The following is a 25,665-nucleotide window of genomic DNA, read 5'->3' as shown; positions in this document are numbered from 1 at the left end:
AGCTCCTTGTGGCATCAAGAGTAAGAGGAAGATGGTCAGTGGTAAGAATTGTCCTGCAAGGTTCATCATGGTTGGAAGCTTAAAGTTTAAACGCAAAGGTTAGTATAAAGCTCAACTGAATGGGTCTAGGAAGCTGTTTGGTCACTGCAGTGAGAATTCAGAACACCTTTCACCCGGCTGGAAAAATGCAGATCGAGACAAAAACGGGTGTAAAAGTAAAGTTTGGGATCCTGGAATCTGTTCTGGCATTTGTCACCCCGGGAGCCTAAGAATCTGTTTGATGCTTCTTAAGGGCTTTACGTGCTTAGTTTGGGATCCCGGAGGACACTGGAATCACAAACATTGGTGGAGATTCCTGGATGAGTTCAAGCACAAGCCACCATAACAGGAAGCTCACCAAATGTCCAACTTAAGGACTTTAACTAAAAGTTCTAGGTGGGAGACAACCCACCATGGTATGATTGTTCCTTTTTCATTTTTATTTAGTTTTATTTGTTTTCTAGTTTTATTTTATTTTATTTTATTTTATTAAACCTGGAATTTTGCATCACATTCATATTAACACTGCATTCTTCATTTTTCAGATAAAAAAAAAGAGAGCGAGCACGCGACGCGACCGCATCAGCGACGCGTCCGCGTCGCAAGGAGATGGGAGATAATATTAATATGAACAGAGAGTTTCGCAGGAGCAGCGTTGGAGGCGTGCCAATGGCACAAATCACCCCATACGACCGTATCGCCGACGCGTCCGCGTCCCATGGAAACTTTGGCCTCCCATGCGACCGCGTCACCCACACGGCCGCGTGACCTGAAATCAGTGTAAAAAGGGTGTATGGCAGAAAGTTGAGCAGGAGTTGGGCTGGACTCGTGCTAGAAGCCCAAGCCTCACCACGCGAACGCGTGCCTCACGCGTCCGCGTCATATTGGAAATAAGGCCACTCACGCGATCGCATGCCCCACGCGACCGCGTCACCCAGGATTTTGGCAATACTAAGTTTTGAACAGAGAGTTGTGCGACCGTGAGGCTGCACTCGTGCCACCAGCACAAATCAAGTCACGCGATTGCATGCCCCACGCGTCCGCGTCGCCTAACGTTATTTGCGCATCACGCGACCGCGTCAGCCACGCAACCGCGTCGCCAGCGTCGCACAACCTATCCAGATTAGTGCCAATTTTCTTATCTTCTCTTTTCTAATCCTAATTTCTTCCTTCTCTCTCCTTTCCCACTTTCTTTTTCTTCTTCTCATCCTTTTTCCCTCTCATTTTATTTTATTTTATTTGCATACTTTCATTCATTGCATATTTTTATTTTTATAAATTTATTCTTTTACCATTGGTGTTCAAATGTTCTTATTCAACTGTTATTTCTTTTCTGGTATTAACTTGGTGCTTATAACTTGTTTTATTCTGGTTAGGTAATATTATTTAAATCAATGCTATCTTTTATACTTTTATTAATTTTGCATTGATATGAATTTACGTTACCTCTCCCTACCCACACTCTCCCTAATTGTTGCAAAATTTTGCACCACTAGTATGCCATGTGCTTCTATTGTTTTTCTTACATGTTGTAGCTACCATGTGAATGAGACCCTTTTCATCTGGTATTAACCCAACCATACTCCATCTTTTAATTTCTATCTTTATTTTTGGGTTACTTTTCTTCCCTTTTTCTTTTAGGATGGCCACCAGGAAGAGAACCGGAAGACGATCACATGGGAGAGACAAACAAGTCCATCAGCACAATCCTTGAAGAAAAGCATCAATTGGAACAGCCCGTCCACCTGCACATCTCAGCATGCACCGAGGACGGTGCAATCTTTAAGTGTGGGGAGGTCGATACCGACTTCCATGGGTTAGTCACTTCATATTTTAGCACTAATGTTTAAATTTTCTTTGTTGTTCATTATTGCATTTGCATGATTGATTGCATATTTGTTTGATTTTTTGCATATTTTACCACTTGGTTGAAGTAATATTTTCTTTTTCAAGAAAATTTTTAGAGAATTTCACTAATTTGAATAAAATTTTTTGTTACACTTGTTTGAAGAAATATTATTTTGGAACATAGTTTAAAGCTTGAACACACAAAACCAGTGAGATTTTGAGCCTATTTGATTGGTTGCATTTTATCAACCAATATTTTATTTTTGGTGTGTGTTTTTCTCTCTAAAAATGTGATCTTTGTCTTGCTTAATTCTATATTCCATAATTTGATGTATGCATGCACTTATATGATTGAGGCCTTTGTTTCACTTAGCTTACATACCCATATGGCCTTAACCCTTCATTATCCCTTGCAAACCAATTTTGAGCCTATTTTACCCCCTTGTTCTTTATTTTAGCACATCATTAACTCTAAACATAAAATGATAATGTCCTTAATTTGAATCCTTGGTTAGCTTAGACTAGTGAGAGTGCTTATGAATTAAGTGTGGGAAAAAGTGGGATTGAAAACATTTGGTTTGAGAATTGAGTATGTTATATATCTTTATGAATATGTGAAAAAAAATATTTAGGACATGTTCATGCATTCAATAAATTAATCATATGCATTGAAACTAAAAAAAAAAAGAGCAAATAATAAAAAGGGGACAAAATGCCCCAAAGTGAGAATTCAAAAGTTGAAAGCAATGCATATGTATTGTACTTAAAAATAGAATGCATGAATATGTGGAAAAACATGGTTAATGGATAGTTAGATGTGGTGTTTTGATTACATGGATTGTCTAAAGTTAGGTGGAAAGTTTAAGTTAATTAAGGATTCAGATTTTAGTCCACTTGGCCAAATACAATCCTACCTTGACCCTAACTCCATTACAACCCTTAAAAGACCTCTTGATATGTGTATCTGTGCATTAAATTTATGTTGATTGTTAGATGAAGAGCAAGCCTTAGAAAGCAAGGTTAGTAGAGAATTGAGAGAATCAAACCTTAAACACATGATTGATTAGAGTGTATACACTTCCAGTGAGGGTTTGATGCTCAATTCCTTGTTCCCTGCTTTCATGAGCTATTTTCTTCTTGCAAGTCTATTTGTACTCCATTTTTATGATTTGAATTAGTGAAATCCAGTTCATATTTATTCTTGGAGAATTTATTTACTTTTAAACCAAGTGGGTAGAAACATTCTGCATGTAGTTGCATTCATATAAATAGGATTGCATTTCATACATCTTTATCATTCCTCTTCATCTTTATAGTTTCTCTTGAGCTTAGCATGAGCACATGCTAATGTTTAAGTGTGGGGAGATTGATAAACCCATATTTCATGGTTTATCTTGTGCTCAATTGAGTGGTTTTTATCAACTCTTTACCCACTTATTCATACTATTTGCATGTTTTACATTTTCCTTCCTGATTTTGTGCTATGATTGAAAACATGCTTCTTTGATCTTATATTTGCTTATTATTAATCCTCTCTTATTACCATTAGATGCCTTGATATGTGTGTTAAGTGTTTTCAGATATTATAAGGCAGGAATGGCTCAGAGGATGGAAAGGAAGCATGCAAAAGTGGAAGGAATACAAGAAGTTGGAGAAACAGCTAAGCTGTCCAGCCTGACCTCTTCGCACTCAAACGGCTATAACTTTAGCTACAGAGGTCCAAACGACGCGGTTCTAGTTGCGTTGGAAAGCTAACGTTTGGGGTTTCGATTTGATATATAATTTCACATAGCTGCCCCGACGCCAGGCAACGCAAACGCGTGGGTCATGCGGACGCGTGACCTGGCAGGAGCGCAACCCGCGCGACCGCGTCACTTTTCCGCGACCTGTACGGACCAGAAAGCGCTGGAAGTGACTTCTGGGCTGTTTCTGACTCAGTTTTTGGCCCAGAGAACACATATTAGAGTCTATAAAGTGGGGAAATACATCCATTCATAAGGAGGCTCTCATAATTCACTTTTCATGTTTTAGATGTAGTTTTTAGAGAGAGAGGCTCTCTCCTCTCTCTTAGGATTAGGATTTAGGATTTCTCTTAGTTTTAGGAGTGATTCTCAATCCCAGGTTCAACGTTCTTTTACTTTATATTCCTCTTTTTACTTTCAGATGCTTCAATGCTTGTATTAGATATGTTGCCTATTTGGCTTATGCTACATTCATGTTATGATTTTCTTAATTAATATTATTTGAGGTAATTCAGATTTAAGATTGCTTTGCTCTGTTTAAGATTGCTTTCAATTTAATTTAGATATTTTTCTCCCTTTTGGCTTTGGTTAAATAATTGGTGACTCTTGAGTTATCAAACTCATTGTTGATTGAGAATTAGAATTCTTCAAGAATTAATTCATCCACTTAACTTACCTTCATAGTTAGAGGTTAATAAAGTGGGAGAAAAATCCAATTCTCATTACAATTGATAAGGATAACTGGGATAGGACCTCCAGTCTTCATACCTTGCCAAGAGTTTATTTTACAGTTATTTATTAATTTTTATTGCTTGAAAATATACCTGTGCACATTGCCCAAACTCCAAATTTCTCAAAACCCCAAATTTACAATCTTCATAACCAATAATAAGAACATACCTCCCTACAATTCCCTGAGAAGACGACCCGAGGTTTGAATACTCGGTTATCAATTTCAAAGGGGTTTGTTACTTGTAACAACCAAAACGTTTGTATGAAAGGACTTTTGAATGTTTAGAAACTATACTTGCAACGAAGATTAATCCGCAAATTTCTAGACCACGCAAAAGTTTTCTCATGTCATATTATTAGAGAAGCACGACAGATGAGTTCTACTCGTTGACTATCTTTCTTAATATTACACACATATTCCTCATTTAACTCAATTGGAATGCAAAACAATGAGTGTGTAGTCCTCCTACTAGGCAGCAATAGAGATGCAATACCACTAGAAGTAACATTTAAAACAATTCTCCTTTTTGAATGAAGAGGAGAAGACAATAATTTCCACAAAAAAAATCAGTACCACCAAATCCATAAACAAAAAAGAACTTAACTCTTTTATTTGTAACTTTGTCAATTGTTTTCCAGTAAATGAGTTTTTGTTCATCGCCAATTTATTCAAATTCCTCCTGTAGTTGATGTACGTCATAATCCAACTCATTCATAATCATAAAATTTGAAAATTGAGAAACCAACTCTTAATTAGGAAAAAGCATTTGGAAAAAATCTTTCAAGCTTTTGCCGTTCATTTGCAATAATTTTTCAGTTTCAATCAAATAAATAATTTCAAGTTCTCCTATGATCATGAGCTCTAAGAAATAAGTGAAAAAAATACATAAATTACAAATAAAAACTAAACATGTCATGATATAAACATCTTCACATAAATTTAATCAATAATAAATAATCAAACAGGAGTTTGAAAAATACCTAGCAATTACAACTCGCATCTTCGATAATATAAAATGTCATCACCTAATAGTCTCCAAGTGTCTTCCCAAACCAATTCAGGTTTATTCATTGAATTAGATGCAAACAATGTAATAAACAACTTAGGGAATTGAAAACCAGAAGACAATTCTGCAGTTTTCTTAATAACATTATTGAACTCCCAATCATCACTCAATAAACCAAGAGCATTGTAAGCAGCCTTGAAAGAATTATATAGAACACCACCAAAAATATGAATGCTTTCAAAACTTTTACAACCCCTCTAAATATTGAGCAATAGACGTAAATAAAATATCTCACTTAAACCAAAATGGATAAAAGTTAGCCTTCCAATTGAGAATCCTCTCTGTTTTGGAACTCATTTCTGAGTATCACGCAAGTAAACAAATTGATTTGGATATTTAGAATAGAACAAATGATACCATACCGGAACTTAACATTGGCTCGCATCCAAGCAGTAAATATTGTATCCTTATACTTGTTCTTCTCAATAATTTTTTATATCTTATCATCATCAGTAAATATCAGATTCTGTCTTTCGAGAAAATGAAATATCAACCATTGAACAGATGACCATTTGTGATGAATATCAAATACAAATAATTTCCAAACAGATTCACAAGGTGCTAGAATCGACAATCGTAGGATTGCTTAATCTCATCAACATTTTGAACACCATGTTCCTGAGTTTGTACATTTCTAATTGTTGCAATAACACGATATGGGCATTTGTTTATATATTTGAACAAATATTTGATTATATTTGACTTGTTACAAAACTCCAAATTGATGTGAGCTCAATATTTCATTAGAAGCATTGGATTATAAGGAGCAACAAACTGATTATCCACATCCACACCATTTATTGTGTATGTAATTCCCATATTACGCCTTCTATATATTCAATAACCATCCTTATCAAAATTTGCCGAGTCAACAAATATTTTGGGATAAAATTTAGAACAACCACCATTTCTCATGCAAGGAGAAGAAGGTTTTAAATTACCACAAGGACCATGAATCATATATTTGGTAACGCTATACAGCATTAGAAATCTCGTTGGGTTTGGTAACTCAGCTGATATATCTCATCCATGATTTCAATTGTTTGTATCCTACCTACATTTTGAAGCCAAACCAATATATGTGCATGTGGCAAACCACTTTTCTGAAATTCAATTGTATACATTTTTGAATAAAAGAAAAATCTAATTTTAAATATAATTTATTATTAGATAAGCAACAAAAAACTCCATAAAATTACCTGCATTCACAAGTCCAAAGAAGACGCCATCCTTCAAATCAGTTTTCAAAGATTAGATTTTCAATTCAAACAATTTGCATGCAAGATCGGGTCGATCAGATATAAGAATATGAGTTGTTCAGTGTATCTTTGAAACTCCAACTAACTTGAATTGCATGTTATAGTAATAAATAGACCAGGTATCCATATTGTTTGCAAACAGACATAGCATCCTGACAATTATTCAACATATATTTTCTTCCCCCAGTAAAAAAAGATGGCAACACAATCCTAGTTCCAATGGACGATGCATCAATATCTCCTCATTTCATGGCCTCCTCAACTCCTTGCAATATATGAGATCTTATATTCTTCTGGTCAATCTAATATACAAAAGTCATTGTGATTCTACCATGCTAAAAGAATCAGCAATAAATTGTTAAAATAGTCTTTTAGATTTAAATATTGTCCCAAACTCAACTTTTCATTCTTGAATTCGGAAGCAAACAAATTTTCGAAGAGAAACTCTTTGTCTTGTGGGTATGTTTTCTCAACTTCTAACGTGATGGTATGGTATATCTTCTTGCTATCCATCTTTACCATATGAGAACAACAAAGGATATTACAATGGCCAATAGCAAGTATGTGTCTCATGAATATGTTATAACTATCCATTCTTAGAATGAACAATGATATCGTGTCCAATATCTAAGCCATCGAAGCCACCAACAATAAGACCAGTAATTTCAGCAACTGTGGGTTTACTATACACTCGAGGGTCTGTAGCTCAATGTCTAAACAACCGAATGAAAAAAGATTCATCAGGATGTTGCTGATAGAACTGTTTAGCCATCCAAAAGGATTTGGCAACAATATTATTTTTATCGATCATTTTCAATAAATCTTCAATTAATGTTGAATCCAAAGAACCTACACCACTGGTTAAATTTTATACAAAAATAAATTAGTTACCTATTCACAAAAAAGGGATGAAAAACAAATTTGAAAAAAATAATAGTTGGGAGTTAGTTAAAACATAATCAAATCATACCGAAAAAATCTCTCTCTATTTTTCAACTCATTCTCAGTATCAAAGATATACAACTGAGCAATTTTCGGTGGTTGACCAGCCATTGGAAGTAAACCACTAATTCTATGATAATTTTGACCACAAAGAACAAACTGAAATGGATGTATTCCATTACTAAGAGATGTGTCAACCCATCCACCAATAGAAGTAAAACAAAACAAAATATTATATACCCAAATGTTCTTTTAAAAGTATTTACTCTTTGGATCATTTTCATTGAAAAGTGATACCAACAATTTAGGTGGCTCTTTCAACAATGGCAATTCCACTTTGCTTTTAAGACAACATATTGAAAATACTGGACAATTAATTTTAAATTCTCTTAAAACATGTTCAGAATACCAAAAGGCCGCACCACACCATATGTAACTGTAATTACAATCACTGTGGTCCAAGTATTCTATTTATAAAATAATTAGTATCATATGTCACGAAAAAAATAAAAATTGTGCTAATCAATATAGGAAAAAAAGAGAGAAAAATATTGAACTTATTTATTAAAAATAATCACACACCTTTATTTTTACTTGGTGCAAACATCACATGATCCTTGATTCCTTGGTATTAACAGAGGTTGTGAATACGTTATTAAAAAAATTATAAATAATACCTTCATTTAAGTGAACCAATGTATTTAATAAATCTAAAATTAAAAATAAAAAAGTAGCAAGAAAAACTCAACCATTATTTGGAATTTAGAGTTTATATTTGTCTATATATATACCTTCATAGTTTGATATTGACCCATGAGAAGTTAGTACATTCTCGAATAAAAAGGTCTCTTGATCTATATAAAAAAAACAAATAAATTTATTACTAAAACTTAAAAAAAAATCTACTGCAAAAATAAATAAATACTTAAGTAAACATGTGTATATATATGAAAAAAATGAATAAGAATCAAAAGAATATGAGATGCTTCAACTCATGTAAAAGAGTAAGAATCAAAAGAATGTGACAACTTTTGTAAAGATAAATAATATATCATTATCAAATAAATAATAATCACCAAGAGAATCAACTAACATTTTCTTGTGGCAAATGTCTCGTCTTTTTTTCTCTTCATTGCAAATATTTTATTCTCTAAAACAAGTGTATATAACTCACTTATATTATTGCTAGCTAAAGAATAGAAATAAAAGAATAAGAAGTGAATAGAAAAAACATACTCAAAGAAAAGATTACACCTAACTTTAGTTTCATATGAAAAAAAAAACTAAAAACACAAAACTTGAAAAATAGTGTTTTGAAATCACAATATCATTGGATACCTTCAACTAAACTATTAAGCCAATAACCTACTCTAACTCAGCATATAAAAGGTAATTATAATGCTAGATTTTTTTATCTAATCGAAAAACATGATGACCTTTTCTCAAATTGATTTCTTTTTATCAATCTAGCCTAAATAACCTAGCTATCTATTTAGAATTTAGACAAGTAGTTATTACTTTATGTATTCTATGTATTCTTTAAAAATCCTTCAAAAGATCTCAAAATAACATTATTTAAACATCCTTCTCAATTTGTATAATTAATTCTTATATTTCTTATGGGAAAACATTCAGCACGTCATATAAATTCTCATCAATTATCATTTGTAACTGAATTCTCAACTTTCTCTTGAATAAGATTTGCAGCGCTATATATATAACTTTTCAAATATAAATTGTTTGTCAAAACAAAATCTAACATATAATACTAAAGAGCTACCGCATTTTATTGATCTATATAGAGATGAACTACAAAGATAAAGGGTTACATAATTAAATTTGAGATAACCAAAAAACTTCACATTCCACACCAAAGAAGGGTGGACACTATTTGCACTACCCATATCTAATACCCTATAAATCCTAATCAGTAGCTCTAGTTAAATGACATGTAAATCCTAATCAGTAGCTCTAGTTGAATGACATGCAAAACCATGTCACTTGACCCCCTCACCAGATCAGATTTATCCTCAAAAGCATGAGTATCATCAGATTCATCAAATCAAGGACCTTGTCAATCTCTTTAATGGAGGCTTTTTCTTTTTCAAATCCTGAGCACAACCTTGTTTAAGGCCAACATCATATTCCTAACTTCAATAAAATCTATTAAAATTTAAACCAAATTAGACAAATTAATACAAATCTATTATTACTTGTAAAATAGCCGTGGCTCATTAAGCCACGTGTTGCTCTCTTGTTAATTTGGAATAAAAAAATGAAAAGGAGTAACCTAAAGGTAAAGTTGTTTGTCTCTGCGCTGCTCCTTCTCTCTTGCATCTCAGTTTCTCGCTCTCTCTCTCTCTCTTTGTCCTCCTTCCTTCATCATGTCAGTGTCTCACTCTCTTCAATCTTCGCCAATTTCTTCCTTCATTGTTCCAAAATCACCAATCCCTAAGACCCCCACCTAAAACACTAACCCTAGCAGCTGGAATTCGTTGTCTGAAAGCACAGAAGAGGAGGACGTGGTGGAGGCAGCAGACCTCTCCAAAATTCTCAACCCACAGAGACACAACAGGCAAGATGGACTATAATGGGGCGGAGGACGGCTCGAGATTTCTCCTTCTAAGGTAGTGACTCTCCCTCCCAAATGCAGCAGTGGCGGAACAATCACAGGAAGAGGGCGATGAGGAGTCAAAGAGGTGAGATGGACTATCACGGGGTGGAGGAGGGCTCGATGGGAAGGGAGTTCTTCCTCTGATGCGGTGAGTGTGACCTCTAGCTGATGTGTTCTCTCTCTCCGTGGCCGACTTCCTCTTAAGGGTTTTTTGATTTTGTTTCAGGTATCACCCGCAAAGTCGTATTGTCCCAAAATGACAATTCCAAGAACCACTGCCTCATATCGAGTGATGATGCCGTGAAACCCGTACCTTTCACTCGCCGGTGCCACAACGGAGAAGGTAGCAGCAGCTCCGATTCCTCTCACCGCAAGCGCACCAAATTTCTCTATCATTTCAAGTGAGATTTTTGTTTTTTTTTTGTTTTAAAGTTAACATTGTTGGAAATTATAAGCTCAAGTTGTATTTTGGTATGATTATTAGCTTACTGATGGAATATTTTGGTTCAAGAGGATGGATTTAATTCTAGCTGTGAGGTAGAGGCCGAAGGAGAATGTGATGAATCTGACGTAGCAAAAGTAGATCAAGGGGTCAAAATGGATCTCACTGAGGATTTATTGCAAATAGTATGCCCCCAATTTTTAAGTCAATTTGAGATGGTTTTAGAATGTGATGGATCTCCATTGTTTTCTTTTGCATTGTTAGTGTCTAGAGAAAATGAGTTATTTGGGTATAGGTGTTAGTCCTGGAATAGTTCCAGTGTACCATAGCACAAACCTGAAATTGTTGGATAAGAGGATCAAGATAGCTGAGTTGGTGTTAAGGTTTATGATTCTTGGTCTTGGACTTGTTGCAGCTGTTCTTATTGGAACTGATTCACAAGTGAAGGTGTTTTTCTCCTTTAAAAAGGAAGCTAAATTCATTGATGTTAAAGCTTTGGTGTAAGTATCTATTAATCTATGTTCTATGTTAATTTTTAGCAATAAAAGCGTTGCATATTTTGTTGTCCTAATTCATTAGTTTTTGATGGATTAAAAAACTTTACAGATCCTTGGTAGTAGCTAATGGTTTGGCTGCTGGATACTCTTTGATTCAAGGACTTCGTTGTGTTGTGAGTTTGGTTAGGGAGAGTGTTCTCTTCAACAAGCCCTTAGCTTGGGCCATTTTCTCTGCTGATCAAGTACCTTTTTATATTTGAAAGATCACATCCTACATTTTTTTTTGTTGTCTTATACATTGTGGTCAAAACACAAGTTGTCTTATACATTGTGGTCAAAGCACAAGATTATCAAGATTCTTGCATCAACATCTTGCTTTTTTCTCAAGCATTTTGTTGCCATGTTGATTAATATCACTTATTTTTTTATAAATTCATGCAAAGACATAAAAAAAAGTAATTTGTCATTATGTCCATAGTGATATAACATAAGTGACAATATATATTTTTTATTTTATAATTTTAAGTTTTCTAGGTTCCACAAGTTTAGGTAAACTTTCAAGTTTGATAGTCTTAATTTGAAAAAGAAGTTTTATTTGTTTGTTTTCACACCAACTTGGTTCTATGAAATGAAGTGATGAACCCATGTGAAATTAATTAGGCAAAATTGTCACACCAACTTAATTAATTAGTATTGCATGTGCTGTTCTATCATTGGGTTTTAAAGTTTAACGGATTTTACTGATATTTAATTTGATTGTATGGTAATTAGCTAATTTTAGGTACTTAATTACTTTGGTTAGATAAAGATAACTCTTTATTTATTTAACTTCCTAATTGATTAATTTTTCTTTGGAGATTAAAGAAACATACCTTTGTTGTACATAGATGCATACTTCTTTTAGCTTTGTTAGTTAAAACGTGGCTAATTTTTTGGTTCTAGCAACAATTGGAACAGAAGCATGTGGAAGAAAAACACAATGAAAGTGAGACACATAATAAGATCTATATACAATCCATATGAAAACACTTCAAATGCTCTTCGAATATCCTAGAAATTGTAGGCATCAGATTGAAGTTGGTTTTCTAATATGTAATTCATAGTAGCTTTGAATAATTTTGATTCTTTTTCTGAACTCTGTCTTCATGAAGAGAGATTCTTTTTTATTTTTTGTTAAAAACCAAGGATAAGTTTATTTGATGATAGAATTTTTTCTTTTTCAATAAACTATTGAATTTGGAATAAGAATTTATTTATCTGGATGAACCTCTGCTGATGAAAGGTTTATGTATCTTACTGTGTCTATCAAACCTTTTTAATAGATTTTAATTTTATAGTTAACGAAGATTGTAACTGGTCCAGCCATAATAAATTCAATATCATAAATCGGCTTTACTATTCATAACTCGGCATTTACCACAACATCAGCGTTACAGTTCGGCACTACAGTTATAACTCGGCACTACAGACACTATTTGATAATCAATATCATTTATTGAAATCTAACGTTACAGATCAGCTCAACGGACTACTCCACAAATGAGAAACGTCCAACCTGACATTTACTCTTATTACTACTCTTTATTACAGACAATAAATACAGGAACGTAACCGATCTATACGCTGTCACCTATAAAAGGTATGATCTTCTATTTTAAAGGGGATATTGAATTCTCAATACTAACTTAAGCTTCGGAGTGCCTTTGCAGGTACACTCCCCCCTGTTTCTTACTCAAAGCTCTATGCGATTGAACATACTCTTGGAGAAAAGCTCGGACTATCACAAGACCTGAAGGTCGGCACCGAAAGCAATGGCTCGGCGCTGACTCCCAGAGACTGAGCTCTCCCTCCAGGTATCCATACAAGAACAACTGGCGCCCACCGTGGGGCCGAGAATATAAACCTCTTTTCCTATATATTATCGGCCTCAAGGTTCCCGTCTAGAAGTCATGGCTGAACAACCTCCACCCTCGTCGTCCGAATTGCTCCGGATGGTGACCGAGTTGCGGCAAGTCGTGGCTGAGGAGAACCAAAGAATGGCAAATCAAATCGCCAATTTAAATAACACTCGGATTGAAAACGATGACCGACAAGAACGGACAGAAGAAGCCAAGCAGCAGTCAGGGCCAACACATGTCTCAGACACTGCTCGACAAGAAGAAGAGCGGCCTGAACATAATGAAAATACTCAGAAAAACATCGAAAATGACGATCAGGAAAGCTCCCCTGGACCATTCACGGCGGAAGTGATGAACTTCGTGCTGCCCCGAAGGTTTACTCTGCCGACCACCCTAACTCCATACGATGGGTCGGGTGATCCGAAGAAATACATCAAAAAATTCACCTCCATAATGATAGTAAACGGTGCATCTGATAAAGTTTTGTGTCGTTGTTTCCCATCTTATTTAGACGGTCCTGCACTTGATTGGTTTTGTTCTCTGCCTGCAGGTTCCATTTCCCGATTCCGAGACATATCAAAACCTTTTGAGGAGCACTTTGCTGGATCCGCCATCTACCTTCACGACTCCGATTACCTGAACACGGTCAAGCAGGGCCAACACGAAAGCCTCAAGGACTACATGACGCGCTTCACCAAGATAGCCATGAGCATACCCGACCTCCACCCCGAGGTAGAACTACACGCCATAAAAAGTGGACTAAGACCAGGAAAGTTCCAAGAAACTATTGCTGTGGCCAAACCAAAAACAATGGCCGAATTCCGTGAGAAAGCCAAAGGACAGATTGACGTCGAAGAACTCCGACAAGCCCGGAAAACAGAAAGGCCTTACTATAAAGACGACGACAAGCCACGGGACAGCAAGAAGAATTTCAAACCAATCCCACGATATGAGACCTACACCAAATTCAACACCAAACGCGATGACATCATCAAGGAGATCTTGAATTCAAAGTTAATCAAGCCACCACGAAAAGCTGGTAATTACCCAGATTCGAAAGGCACTGACCGATCAAAATACTGCTCTTTCCACCAGAAGCACAGACACAATACCGACGATTGCATCATCGCTAAAGACCTGCTGGAGCGATTAGCTCGGCAAGGTCATCTGGACAAATTCATCAGCGGCCAAATGCATCGACGCGCACCCGCTCCGGGAGACCAGAGCTCGGCTACACAACATAACCGAGACAGAGACCGCCCGAACAGTAACCATCCCGAACTACCAACACGTACGATTAACTGTATTTCCGGAGGTTTCGCAGGTGGAGGAGCGACAAGTTCGGCAAGGAAAAGATCCTACCGAGCTATCCTTTCTATCAATGCCGATCAAAACCAACATCAGTCACCACCTACATCTCCACAGATAACATTCCAGACGGCTGATCATAACAACAGCATAACAAATCTGGATGATCCAGTCGTAATTTCCCTACAGCTCGGAGATCTCCTCATTAAAAAGGTGTTGCTCGACCCAGGCAGCAGCGCCGACGTTCTCTTTTACTCGACTTTCCAGAAAATGAAACTGAGCGATAACATCATCCGACCTTCCACCGGTGACTTGGTAGGATTCTCAGGTGAGCGAGTCCCGGTTATGGGCTCTGTGTGGTTGCAAACCACACTCGGTAAGTTCCCTTCATCGAGAACCTCAGACATTCAATACTTAGTTGTCGATTGCTTCAGTCCCTATAATATTATACTTGGCCGACCTTTTTTAAATAGGTTCGGCGCTATAGTATCTACAATTCATCTTTGCGTTAAGTTCCCCTTGCAGGACAACACAATTGCAACCATTCATAGTGATGCCCAAGAAGCCAGAGAGTGCTACAACAATAGCCTCAAAATACCTCACCGAAACACTAAAGCCCAGGTCCACAACATCGGCAACACGAACAACCAACACATGCTTGCCGACCTTGACCCTCGTGCAGGAACACTGGAAAGGCCGACTCCAACAGAAGACCTACATAAAATCTATTTCACAGAAAGCATGGATAAGTTCACATACGTCGGATCCACGTTATCTTCAGAAGAAAAATCTTCTTTCCGAACATTCTTACAACAGAATGCCGACCTATTTGCATGGACCCCAGCTGATATGCCAGGCATCGATCCATCCATCATATCACACAAGCTAGCATTAGATCCATCTATTCGACCCGTTGCACAGAAAAAGAGAAATCCCGGGCACGATCGAAAGCAAGCTTCCCTAGACGAAACCAAGAAGCTCATCAGCGCAGGCTTCATCCGAGAAATCAGATTCACAACATGGCTGGCAAACATCGTCATGGTTAAAAAACATAACGGTAAATGGCGCATGTGTGTTGATTTCACCGATCTCAACAAAGCATGCCCCAAAGATTCATATCCTTTACCCTCTATTGACTGTTTAGTTGATAATGCCTCTGGTTTTGAGAAACTCAGTTTTATGGATGCATATTCTGGTTATAACCAGATCCAAATGCATCCATCCGATCAAAACAAGACTGCCTTTATTACCGAATATGGAAATTATTGTTATAAAGTCATGCCATTCGGCCTTAAGAATGCAGGTGCAACATATCAACGTCTAATGGACAAAATTTTTGCCAAACAAATCGGCAAAAACATTGAGGTCTACATTGACGACATGGTCGCCAAAACAAAGATCGGCAATAATCACCTTGAGGACCTCACAGAAATCTTCGGACAGCTAAGAAAATATAACATGCGGCTAAATCCTGAAAAGTGTGCATTCGGGGTTCAGAGCGGTAAATTCCTCGGCTTCATGCTCACTAGCCGAGGTATCGAGGCAAACCCGGAAAAATGCCGAGCTATTTTGGACATGACAAGCCCACGGACCCTCAAAGAAGTCCAACGATTGACAGGGAGACTTGCTGCACTCTCTAGATTCTTACCTTGCCTAGCATCTAAATCCTCATGTTTTTTCCAAACTTTAAAAACAAAAAAAGCTTTCCAATGGACTGATGACTGTGAACAAGCATTTACAACTTTAAAAGATACTCTTTCAAAACCACCAATTTTACACACACCCCTACAAGGGGAGCCATTATTCTTATATTTGTCTGTCACTAACTGGGCTATAAGCTCCGCTCTTGTTGCAGAAAGGGAAAAGAAACAGTTCCCAATCTACTTCACAAGCAAGACCTTACAAAACACCGAGCTTCGATACCCAAGCATCGAGAAACTGGCACTATCCCTTGTCTTCTCAGCCAGAAGACTCCGGCCATACTTTCAGAGCCATGAGATTCATGTCAGAACAGATCAACCTTTGCGACAAGTGCTGCAGAAGCCTGAGCTAGCTGGCCGACTAGTAAAATGGTCGGTAGAGCTCTCAGAATTCGATATCAAATACGAGGGCCGAACATCCATCAAATCACAATTTTTGGCCGACTTTATCGCCGAATTCTCAACACCCAATACAACTGAAGATTACATCGAATGGTCTTTATACGTCGACGGATCATCCAACCCACACGGGTGTGAGGCAGGTATTATACTTGATGATGGCCACGGCAACGTCATCGAACATTCCCTCAATTTCTCATTTAAAGCAAGCAACAATCAAAGCGAGTACGAAGCATTAATTGCCGGCCTTAGACTCGCAGCTGACCTTAACATCACCAAACTTAAGGTATATTGCGACTCTTTACTTGTCGTCCAACAGGTAAATAATCTATACCAGGTAAAAGACCCTTTGCTCTCAAAATATCTGGATGTTGTACACCATCTATTATCTAATTTCTCCAAATACGAACTACACCACATCCCAAGGGAGAGTAATGGCCGAGCCGACATTCTGTCTAAACTCGCCAGCACTCAACCAAACAGATCCTCACTTTATCAATCAACACTACTTAAGCCGAGCATTGAACTAAGCCATGTCTTAAGTGTGACGCAGGAAGCAGACTGGAGATCTCCATATATACAGTATCTCCAAACAGGAATCTTGCCAGGCGATGTCGGAAATACCCGACAATTCCGTCGACAGGCCTCCTTTTTCACAATTTATAATAACTGCCTATACAAACGAGGTTTCTCTCGTCCACTACTTAAATGTCTTTGCAGAACAGAAGCAGAGCTTGCGCTTGCTGAGGCACATGAAGGGATCTGTGGAACACACCTCGGAGCCCGAAGTCTGTATTCAAAAATCCTCAGAGCTGGATTATACTGGCCAACTATCAAGAAAGATTGTCACACAAAAGTAAAAAGCTGTGACCATTGCCAAAAACACAGCCCGATAACACATCTCCCGGCCGAACTCTTACACTGTTCCGAGGTTAGCTGGCCATTCAACCGATGGGGGATCGATATCCTCGGACCTTTCCCCACAGCCGCAAGACAGGTAAAATTCCTTGTAGTAGCAATTGATTATTTTTCCAAATGGATAGAAGCACAACCCCTAGCCAAAATTACATCACAGCAAATGCTTTCCTTTGTTTGGAAATATATTATCTGTCGATTCGGCCTTCCTCGGCACATTATCACTGATAATGGTCGCCAATTTGCCGATCAAAAATTCACATCCTTTTTGCAGAACTTAAAGATCAAACAGCACTTCTCATCAGTAGAGCACCCACAAACAAACGGGTTAGCCGAAGCTGCAAATAAAGTAATATTACATGCTTTAAGGAAGAAACTGGATGATGCAAAAGGTCTATGGGCAGACCTTATCCCAGAAATCATCTGGGGTACAATACAACAACTCATTCAACTACAAAGGAGACACCTTTCCGCTTGGTCTACGGCTCAGACGCAATGATCCCTGTGGAGATCTCCCAATTCTCACTACGCACGGACTTGGCCGACCTAACTACCCAAGACTCAGCTCGGCAAACAGAACTTGATCTCATTGAAGAAATCCGATCATCCGCAGCAATAAAACATTTAGCAATGCAACAACGCATTGCCCGTAGATATAACCAAAAACTACAACCACGATCTTTCCAAGTTCACGACCTTGTGCTCAGGAAGACAGAACAAGCAAGGAAACCAACAGCGCATGGCAAACTGGCAGCTAATTGGGAGGGCCCTTACAGAATCACAGAAGTCATCGGCAATGGAGCGTATCGCCTACAAACATTAGAGGGTAAAGATCTCCCTAACACGTGGAATGTATCTTCCTTAAAGTTATACTACAGCTAATACCAGGGACAGGCAAGTACTCTTTTTCCTACTACCAAGATTTTTCCCACACGGGTTTTGCTTGGAGAGGTTTTAACGAGGCTAGCCTACCTGGGCCTTTAAATTCAAAGGTCTTATATTAATAAATTACTTTATTCAGTCAACTTTACTTGCATCCTATACTTTTTAATTTCACAAAAGTTAGAAACCGATTTTTACCACATCCAGATAAAATCATCAATAAAAGATTTACGTCCGACCCCCCTCGGACTCCTACCACGTTTTCAGATAAAATCCGATCTAACTCGGTTTCAGATCATTTAATCAGACAAAATCCGATGTAACTCGGAATCAGATCACCTCATCAGATAACAATCCGATCTAACTCGGATTCCGACCATATACTCAGACAAATCCGATCTAACTCGGTTTCAGATCATTTAATCAGACAAAATCCGATGTAACTCGGAATCAGATCACCTCATCAGATAACAATCCGATCTAACTCGGATTCCGACCATATACTCAGACAAATCCGATCTAACTCGGTTTCAGATCATTTAATCAGCCAAAATCCGATCTAACTCGGTTTCAGATCATTTACTCAGACAAAATCCGATGTAACTCGGAATCAGATCACCTCATCAGCTAACAATCCGATCTAACTTGGATTCCGACCATATACTCAGACAAATCCGATCTAACTCGGTTTTAGATCATTTAATCGGCCAAAACGAAAACTTGATATCAGTCAGACTAACCTACCAAACAATCATTGCTAAATGACCATCACAGTTATTACCATCAGCATCACAACTTTCCATCCAGCAACAACATTATGTTATCATAAAAGTTTTTCTCTACAAAAGTAGCAACATATAGGCTACAATAACAAAAACAAACTACAAATGTCCACAAAATATCAAAAGCTCAACTCAGGAGCAAAACAACCCTACAGACAAACATTCATAATTACACATTCTCATCTCCCTGCTCTGCAGCACCATCATCCTCAACCATAACACCATCTTGTACTATCTTGCCCGGATCCATAGACGATAAATCCACATCAGGAGCCAGAAACTTTGCCTGCAGAACAGCCCTCTCAAAACCTTCGAGGAAGGAATCCAGAATCTCTCCTTGCTTATTCTTCTCCAATTCCTTCATCTGTGCAGTAACCTCAATCATACGGGCACTCAAAGAAGATAAGTCAGCTTCCTTCTTCTTTAAATCTTCAACATCCTTAGCATAGCTCTCCTTCACCTCCTTCAACTGTTTCTCAACCTCAACCAACTTCATCTCAAGTTCAGTAACCTTAGCAGCTTTTACAGCCAATTCCTCCTTCAAACTCGGATCCTCTTTCTTTTCAACCACCTTGCGATGAATCTTCTCACGACTGCGCCCCAAGCTCGCAAGCCGCAAACCCACAACCTAAAAGAATAACAGATTAGTACCCTAAAACAAAACACCCGAAAAACACTTGCACTTCAAAAACAAAACTTACCTGCATATACTGATCAATCGCCACATCCCCTACCTCTTCCGCCAAACTAACATCAGAAGGAGTCTGGCATACCTCATCCACCGTACTCATGAAAGGGTGATCTTTTCCCCAAAGCGATAACCCATCACTCTGCTCAACAAAACCATGCAACCTTTCCTGGTTCTCACAAAACCTATGAATATCTTCCATCGGAACATCATCCTTCTCATAATCAAAAACATCAGACATAATATAACATCCACAGTCCAAAATCTTACCCAAATATTCCACAACAGCAGCCTTATTTTCCTCCCATTGCAGCAGATCATAAACAGAAATCAAATCTCGCCGATCAATAAACTCGGTCAAAAACTCAATAATGCACTCATCCTTCGGACTTATAGACTCAGGACCCAAAATGTTTTGAGGCTCAGAACACCACCAGAGAGGGAATCTCTCCCCCAAATGCTCGTCAATATAAAAGGGAAAGTCATCTTCACAACTACTTACCTTCAGGTACATTTCCTTAAAATTCTTAAAAGATGATTTGTATAGCTTGAACAAAGCAAAACCAGGAGAGCTATTCAAATTTACCCAACCACCTTTCCAAACTCCTTTCGCCTGGAACAATGAAAAGAACAATTCAACCGACGGATTTTCCTCCAAGAACTCCATCAGAATCTCAAACGCCCGAAGGAAAGCCCAGCCATTAGGATGAAGTTGTGAAGGCGCACAGTTTAACTGCCTCAACACCTTACACTCAAACTCACTAAAAGGGATTCTCACCCTCAATTCTTCCAAAACGGAACTATACATAAAGAAATGCTCAAAACCCTCCCCTCTATAAAAAACCTATCATCCACACTACAGGGTAACAGTTCCAATCGAACCCCAGAGTCAGCCCTAACAACCTTCCGCTTATCTATCTGATTCACAACACCAACATCCAAAAACAAAGAAACACGATCTTTCACATCACCATTTACCCAATCATAAGACCAATCTATCTTCCTTCTTGTATCTCTTTCATAACCCATTGAAAATTCAAAAGCAGAAAACACGGAGAAGGAGCAAACAGTTACACAGAAAAAACAGAAAGGAAGAAGAAGAGACACGCGGTTACACAGAGAAAGCCAAAGTAGTCACAAAGTAACTCACCTCTCTTACTCATTGTTTAGATGATACCACTTGCGGAAAATAAAGCAGCAAGCATGCAACCTTTCAGTTTTCCCCCAACTTTAAATTAACCCACTTTAAACCAAATACTTTCCCTTCCCATCAAATCCAACGTCTCAGACACTAAACACTAACCTTGGAAACAAGCAAAATTAATACCCCACTTAATTGTTTCTCTTTCCTAATCACACACGCTTAGCCTCAGTAACTGTTCAATAAAACATCTTGAACTGGGGGCTACCAGATTAAACCACAAACCAAAAACAAAGTTAAATCACATGCCGAACTGATCAGCAACCGATTCACACGTCATTAAAAGCTCAACCTGCTTCATTAAACACTCTCCCAGGCTAAGCTTGGGGGATGTGGTCCGGCCATAATAAATTCAATATCATAAATCGGCTTTACTATTCATAACTCGGCATTTACCACAACATCAGCGTTACAGTTCGGCACTACAGTTATAACTCGGCACTACAGACACTATTTGATAATCAATATCATTTATTGAAATCTAACGTTACAGATCAGCTCAACGGACTACTCCACAAATGAGAAACGTCCAACCTGACATTTACTCTTATTACTACTCTTTATTACAGACAATAAATACAGGAACGTAACCGATCTATACGCTGTCACCTATAAAAGGTATGATCTTCTATTTTAAAGGGGATATTGAATTCTCAATACTAACTTAAGCTTCGGAGTGCCTTTGCAGGTACACTCCCCCCTGTTTCTTGCTCAAAGCTCTATGCGATTGAACATACTCTTGGAGAAAAGCTCGGACTATCACAAGACCTGAAGGTCGGTACCGAAAGCAATGGCTCGGCACTGACTCCCAGAGACTGAGCTCTCCCTCCAGGTATCCATACAAGAACAGTAACCTTTTCTGCTCTACTTTTTCCTTTTTATAAATGCGTATAATTCTCTTTAGTGTGAAAATCCAACAAGATTCCATGAGGATGTATTTGAAGATACTCCTGTTGCAAACAAATCGAGGTATGTGCTTATAATTGATATTTATCATATTCGCATATTGTTTTTTTTAGTTAATATTTTGGTTTTGTAAAAATAAATTGAAGAAATTATGTTGATTTTTTTTAGGTTGTTAGGGTCTATTTTGATTTTTTAATTTTAGATGGAAAAGTGATCATGAGTGTAATTATAAGGGGTTAAAATATTTCTTCCAGATTGATTATAAGAATAATTGCAGATCTATTATTGTATGAGATTTTTGTTGAAATCTTTATGCGCACACTATTAAAATATTTCACGCTATATGCCCATAACAAGATTCTACTCCACCTTCTAATTCATATGATTAATAATTAACAATTAGTACTTAATATTAGTTTATTTGAGGCCAGCTTTCAACATTTATCCGTGAACAGAAGGGTCAAAATAGTAAAAAAAATATGCTTCTGAAGTTGCTTGTGATATGTTTTGTGAATTTCAGTGGATGATATTCTAACTTATGAAACTGAAGTTGCTTCATGGCTAATGAACACACTCCAAAAAAAGGACCAATTATTCTCCGATTTCAAGGTCAGTTCCTTAAGCAAATAAATAAAAAGCAACTTTTAACATTCAAGTGCATTGTTACTTATACTTTGGTAGTTGCTTTCATTGCCCTGTTCACATATTTTACCATTTTCTCTCACATTTGATTAAGTTATATGTAGGCCAATCTTGTGCATATCTTGCTATTTCAACCCGCTATTGATTTTCAATTGATGCCTTTTACATTCTATGTTAATGCACTCTTTAACAAAAAGAAACAAATGATTGGATAATGTTATTAATTGTAAGCGGCCAATGTACAGTTTTGAAATTGATATTTAAATTGTAAATCATTTATTATTTGTTGAAAATTCAGAAAATTATGTGCACAATTGTACAATTGTTAAAATTTAGTTTAGATTCCAAATGTGAGTTTGACTATAACTTTGCTTTGCTTAGAGATTTTGTCTTTATGATAAAGATATTTTGCTTCTTGACTTAAAAAAAATAAAAGATGAAGAATACTTTGGAATTTTAAACTTAGTCTATGAAAGTGAAGTTTTTTTTAGAAAAGAAAATTTAGCTTCTTTCTTGATAACAATACCATTTTGTGTAAGAAAATTGGAAATAACTACGCATTGAACTTCAATGCTGAAGTACCAGAGGCTATACTGATATAGTCATATAGGAGCCTTTTGTATTTATAAACTAATCATAATCACAACAGGATTATCTATTGTAGGACCTTGGTAAATGTTTATTGTGGATGGGAGTACCATGAATTTGGGTTTGTGGGACACTGCTGGTGAGTTAGTTCACTATTTATCAAGTTTTGTTTTTGGAGGGTCTTAGTTTTTCTCAATTTTTTTTAAATATGCCAAGAACATTAGAATAGATTAAGACCTTTAAGCTATTGTGGAGCTAATGAAAATTAAATGTGATTATTATGCTCAATTACGCCTTTTAAATATTTTCTTTGGTTTAGAGAATATATCCAATTATTTTAAATTTGCATGAATGAAGAAAACAATAAAATTGACTTTAAATTTATCGGATTTTTCCTTTAGAGTTTCGATTTTTGTTGTGTTATGGATTCTCTTAATTGGTCATTTTTGTTATGGGTAAGTGTCTTATACTTGAAAATTGATGAGGATAACATTTGATATAATCAATAACAATTGATTAAAATTGCATCTTAGGTTCTACCAGAGCTGTTAACTAAAAGTTAACCCCTAAAAGCTGTTAAGTATAATTGCATAAAGCAGTTTAGTTACAAATGATCTTAATTAGTTTATTGTTTGCTCCTGTTAGTTGTCTATCACTATGTTATCATGCTATAACTTCATTGCAATTTACTTCTCCTGTTTTAAGATTATAAATTACACAGTGTTAATTGGATAAAAGAAGAGTTTGAGGATAATCAAGATTGTTTGGATCTTTTTGAGATGATATTTTCTACTTATACGTTTAACCTATTTCATATTTTTAGTTTCTCCTCTTGAAAAATGGGACATTGATTATTATATTCTATTCTGAACTTATTTGATTATTATATTCTATTCTGAACTTATTGCTCTTATAAAAAGCTGAGTACTTTTCTTTCTGTTTCTTTTTTATTAAAAAATGTATTTAGATCCTAATATCAGGTATTCTTCAAAATAATACAATTATATGGGTAGTGACGCTAAATTAAAATACTTAAAATAATGAGATTTTTTGAATAAAAAATTTTTATTTTATGTTTAGGATCATCTAACGAGTTAAAATCATGATGGGCTCTGAATATTAGGAAAAAAATAATTGAATACAATTTTTGTTTAGAGACATGTAATTTATGAATTTGGCAGAGATATATAAATCATTACTTTTATTTCATCTTTTTTTACAAGTAGTACTTGATATAGATCTTTTTTTCCTTCACAAAATTGAGAAAGTATAAATAAGTTTTAGTCAAAAAGAGTAGTTCAGTTAAGGAGAGTAGGTGAGTCAATGGGAGTGGGTAATATATATTTCTAAAATAATTATCTCTTGATTATATTGTTGAATGTTAATATTCAAGAAAATAACTACTCTATTTTATACCAAATATAGTCATCAATAGTTACTAAGTTGCTATATAAAAATTGACTTTATTTATTTTTATTTTCAAAGTTGTTTATTTTTTGCTGTAGTAGAGTATTGGACTTCACTTTTTTTATTTAGTTGGTGATTTTTTACTTTGAATCTATTTGCATCATTTTTTTAAATAATTCAATACATTGTTAAGTTAGAACTGGATCTCTTACTTATTCAGTGAAACAACTTCTTTTGAGCCAAAAGTTTGTTCTTATTTCTCCTTATTTTTGAGAATTCTTTGATGGATTTGCACTTTGATTTTGTTGCATGTTTAATGAGGTTCAATAACCAATATATTTACGTTTGCCACAAAACACTCAATTTTATTTTGTAATGTCATAGATTCTAATGACCCTTTTGATTTTGAAGTGTTTCTCTGTTTATTCATTATTTGCAGATGTTGGTTTGATTTTATGAATTTCGGAAGGATGAAGGTAAGATGTTGTAAGTACATTATAAAGATATGGCAGGTGAGAAGGTTTCGAACAATTTCAGGTTCATGAAGAAATAATGGGATGGTTTAGCACCAAGCATGTTGAGCTATTAAACTGGTTTGTTTTAATGAAAAAAATTGTAAAGCTAGGGACAAATTATGTAATTGTGAGATTTTGCCAGCCTCTATGGATGTCCAATGTGTCGTAAAGAGGCAGAGATTGTATGCCATCTTTTCTTTAGTTGTGATGTAGCATCAAGTTTTTGGGGTGATGTACTATATAATATGGGTCTGCATTGAAGATGAGCTAAGAAATGCTTCAAGTCATGAATTGCAGCACCAATTCCAACGAGGTATAAGCAGCAGTGGATGTCTAACGTCTTTGCAATCACATGGTGTTTTTGAAAGCATAGAAACTGCAAAATGTTTCAAAGCAAAAATTTAAATACACAGGTTTTGAAATGAGAGATAAAGTATTGGAGGCAAGCTTGGGTGTCGAATAAAGAAGAGCGCAGGAGAGGAGAATTTAAAATTCAATGATATAATGACTTGAGGAGTGGATGAAATAGGTACATATGTTTTGTCTTATTGCGATTTTAATTATTATTATAAGATGGTTTTATCTTCTTTACTTGATTTAGAATAATAGTTTCTTTAAGTTGGTCTATTTAGCAATATAGTAGTGAGCTTAT

The 25,665-nt window shown here is 36.3% G+C and overlaps 1 protein-coding gene across 1 annotated transcript; it reads left to right on the top strand.

The window, feature by feature from the left end:
* Positions 1 to 10,961: 10,961 nt before the first annotated feature.
* LOC127740527 (CASP-like protein 2B1) lies at positions 10,962 to 25,182 on the top strand. The gene is made up of 3 exons (XM_052251553.1): positions 10,962 to 11,185; positions 11,292 to 11,424; positions 25,036 to 25,182. The coding sequence occupies exons 1-3, from the start codon at positions 10,962 to 10,964 to the stop codon at positions 25,180 to 25,182; spliced, it is 504 nt and encodes a 167-aa protein (XP_052107513.1).
* The last annotated feature ends 483 nt before the right edge of the window (positions 25,183 to 25,665 follow it).

Source organism: Arachis duranensis, chromosome 7, assembly GCF_000817695.3.
Source record: "Arachis duranensis cultivar V14167 chromosome 7, aradu.V14167.gnm2.J7QH, whole genome shotgun sequence".
In the NCBI taxonomy this organism is placed as follows: domain Eukaryota; kingdom Viridiplantae; phylum Streptophyta; class Magnoliopsida; order Fabales; family Fabaceae; genus Arachis; species Arachis duranensis.
The sequence above is the reverse complement of the archived record's forward strand: the minus strand, read 5'-3'. Positions and strand labels throughout refer to the sequence as shown.

Bases quoted from the DNA above. Each gene is read 5' to 3' on its own strand.
- LOC127740527 (XM_052251553.1), top strand. From the start codon at position 10,962: ATGAGTTATTTGGGTATAGGTGTTAGTCCTGGAATAGTTCCAGTGTAC. The intron at 11,186-11,291 runs GTAAGTATCTAT...AAAACTTTACAG, and splicing joins ATTGATGTTAAAGCTTTGGT to ATCCTTGGTAGTAGCTAATG. The intron at 11,425-25,035 runs GTACCTTTTTAT...GAACAATTTCAG, and splicing joins CCATTTTCTCTGCTGATCAA to GTTCATGAAGAAATAATGGG.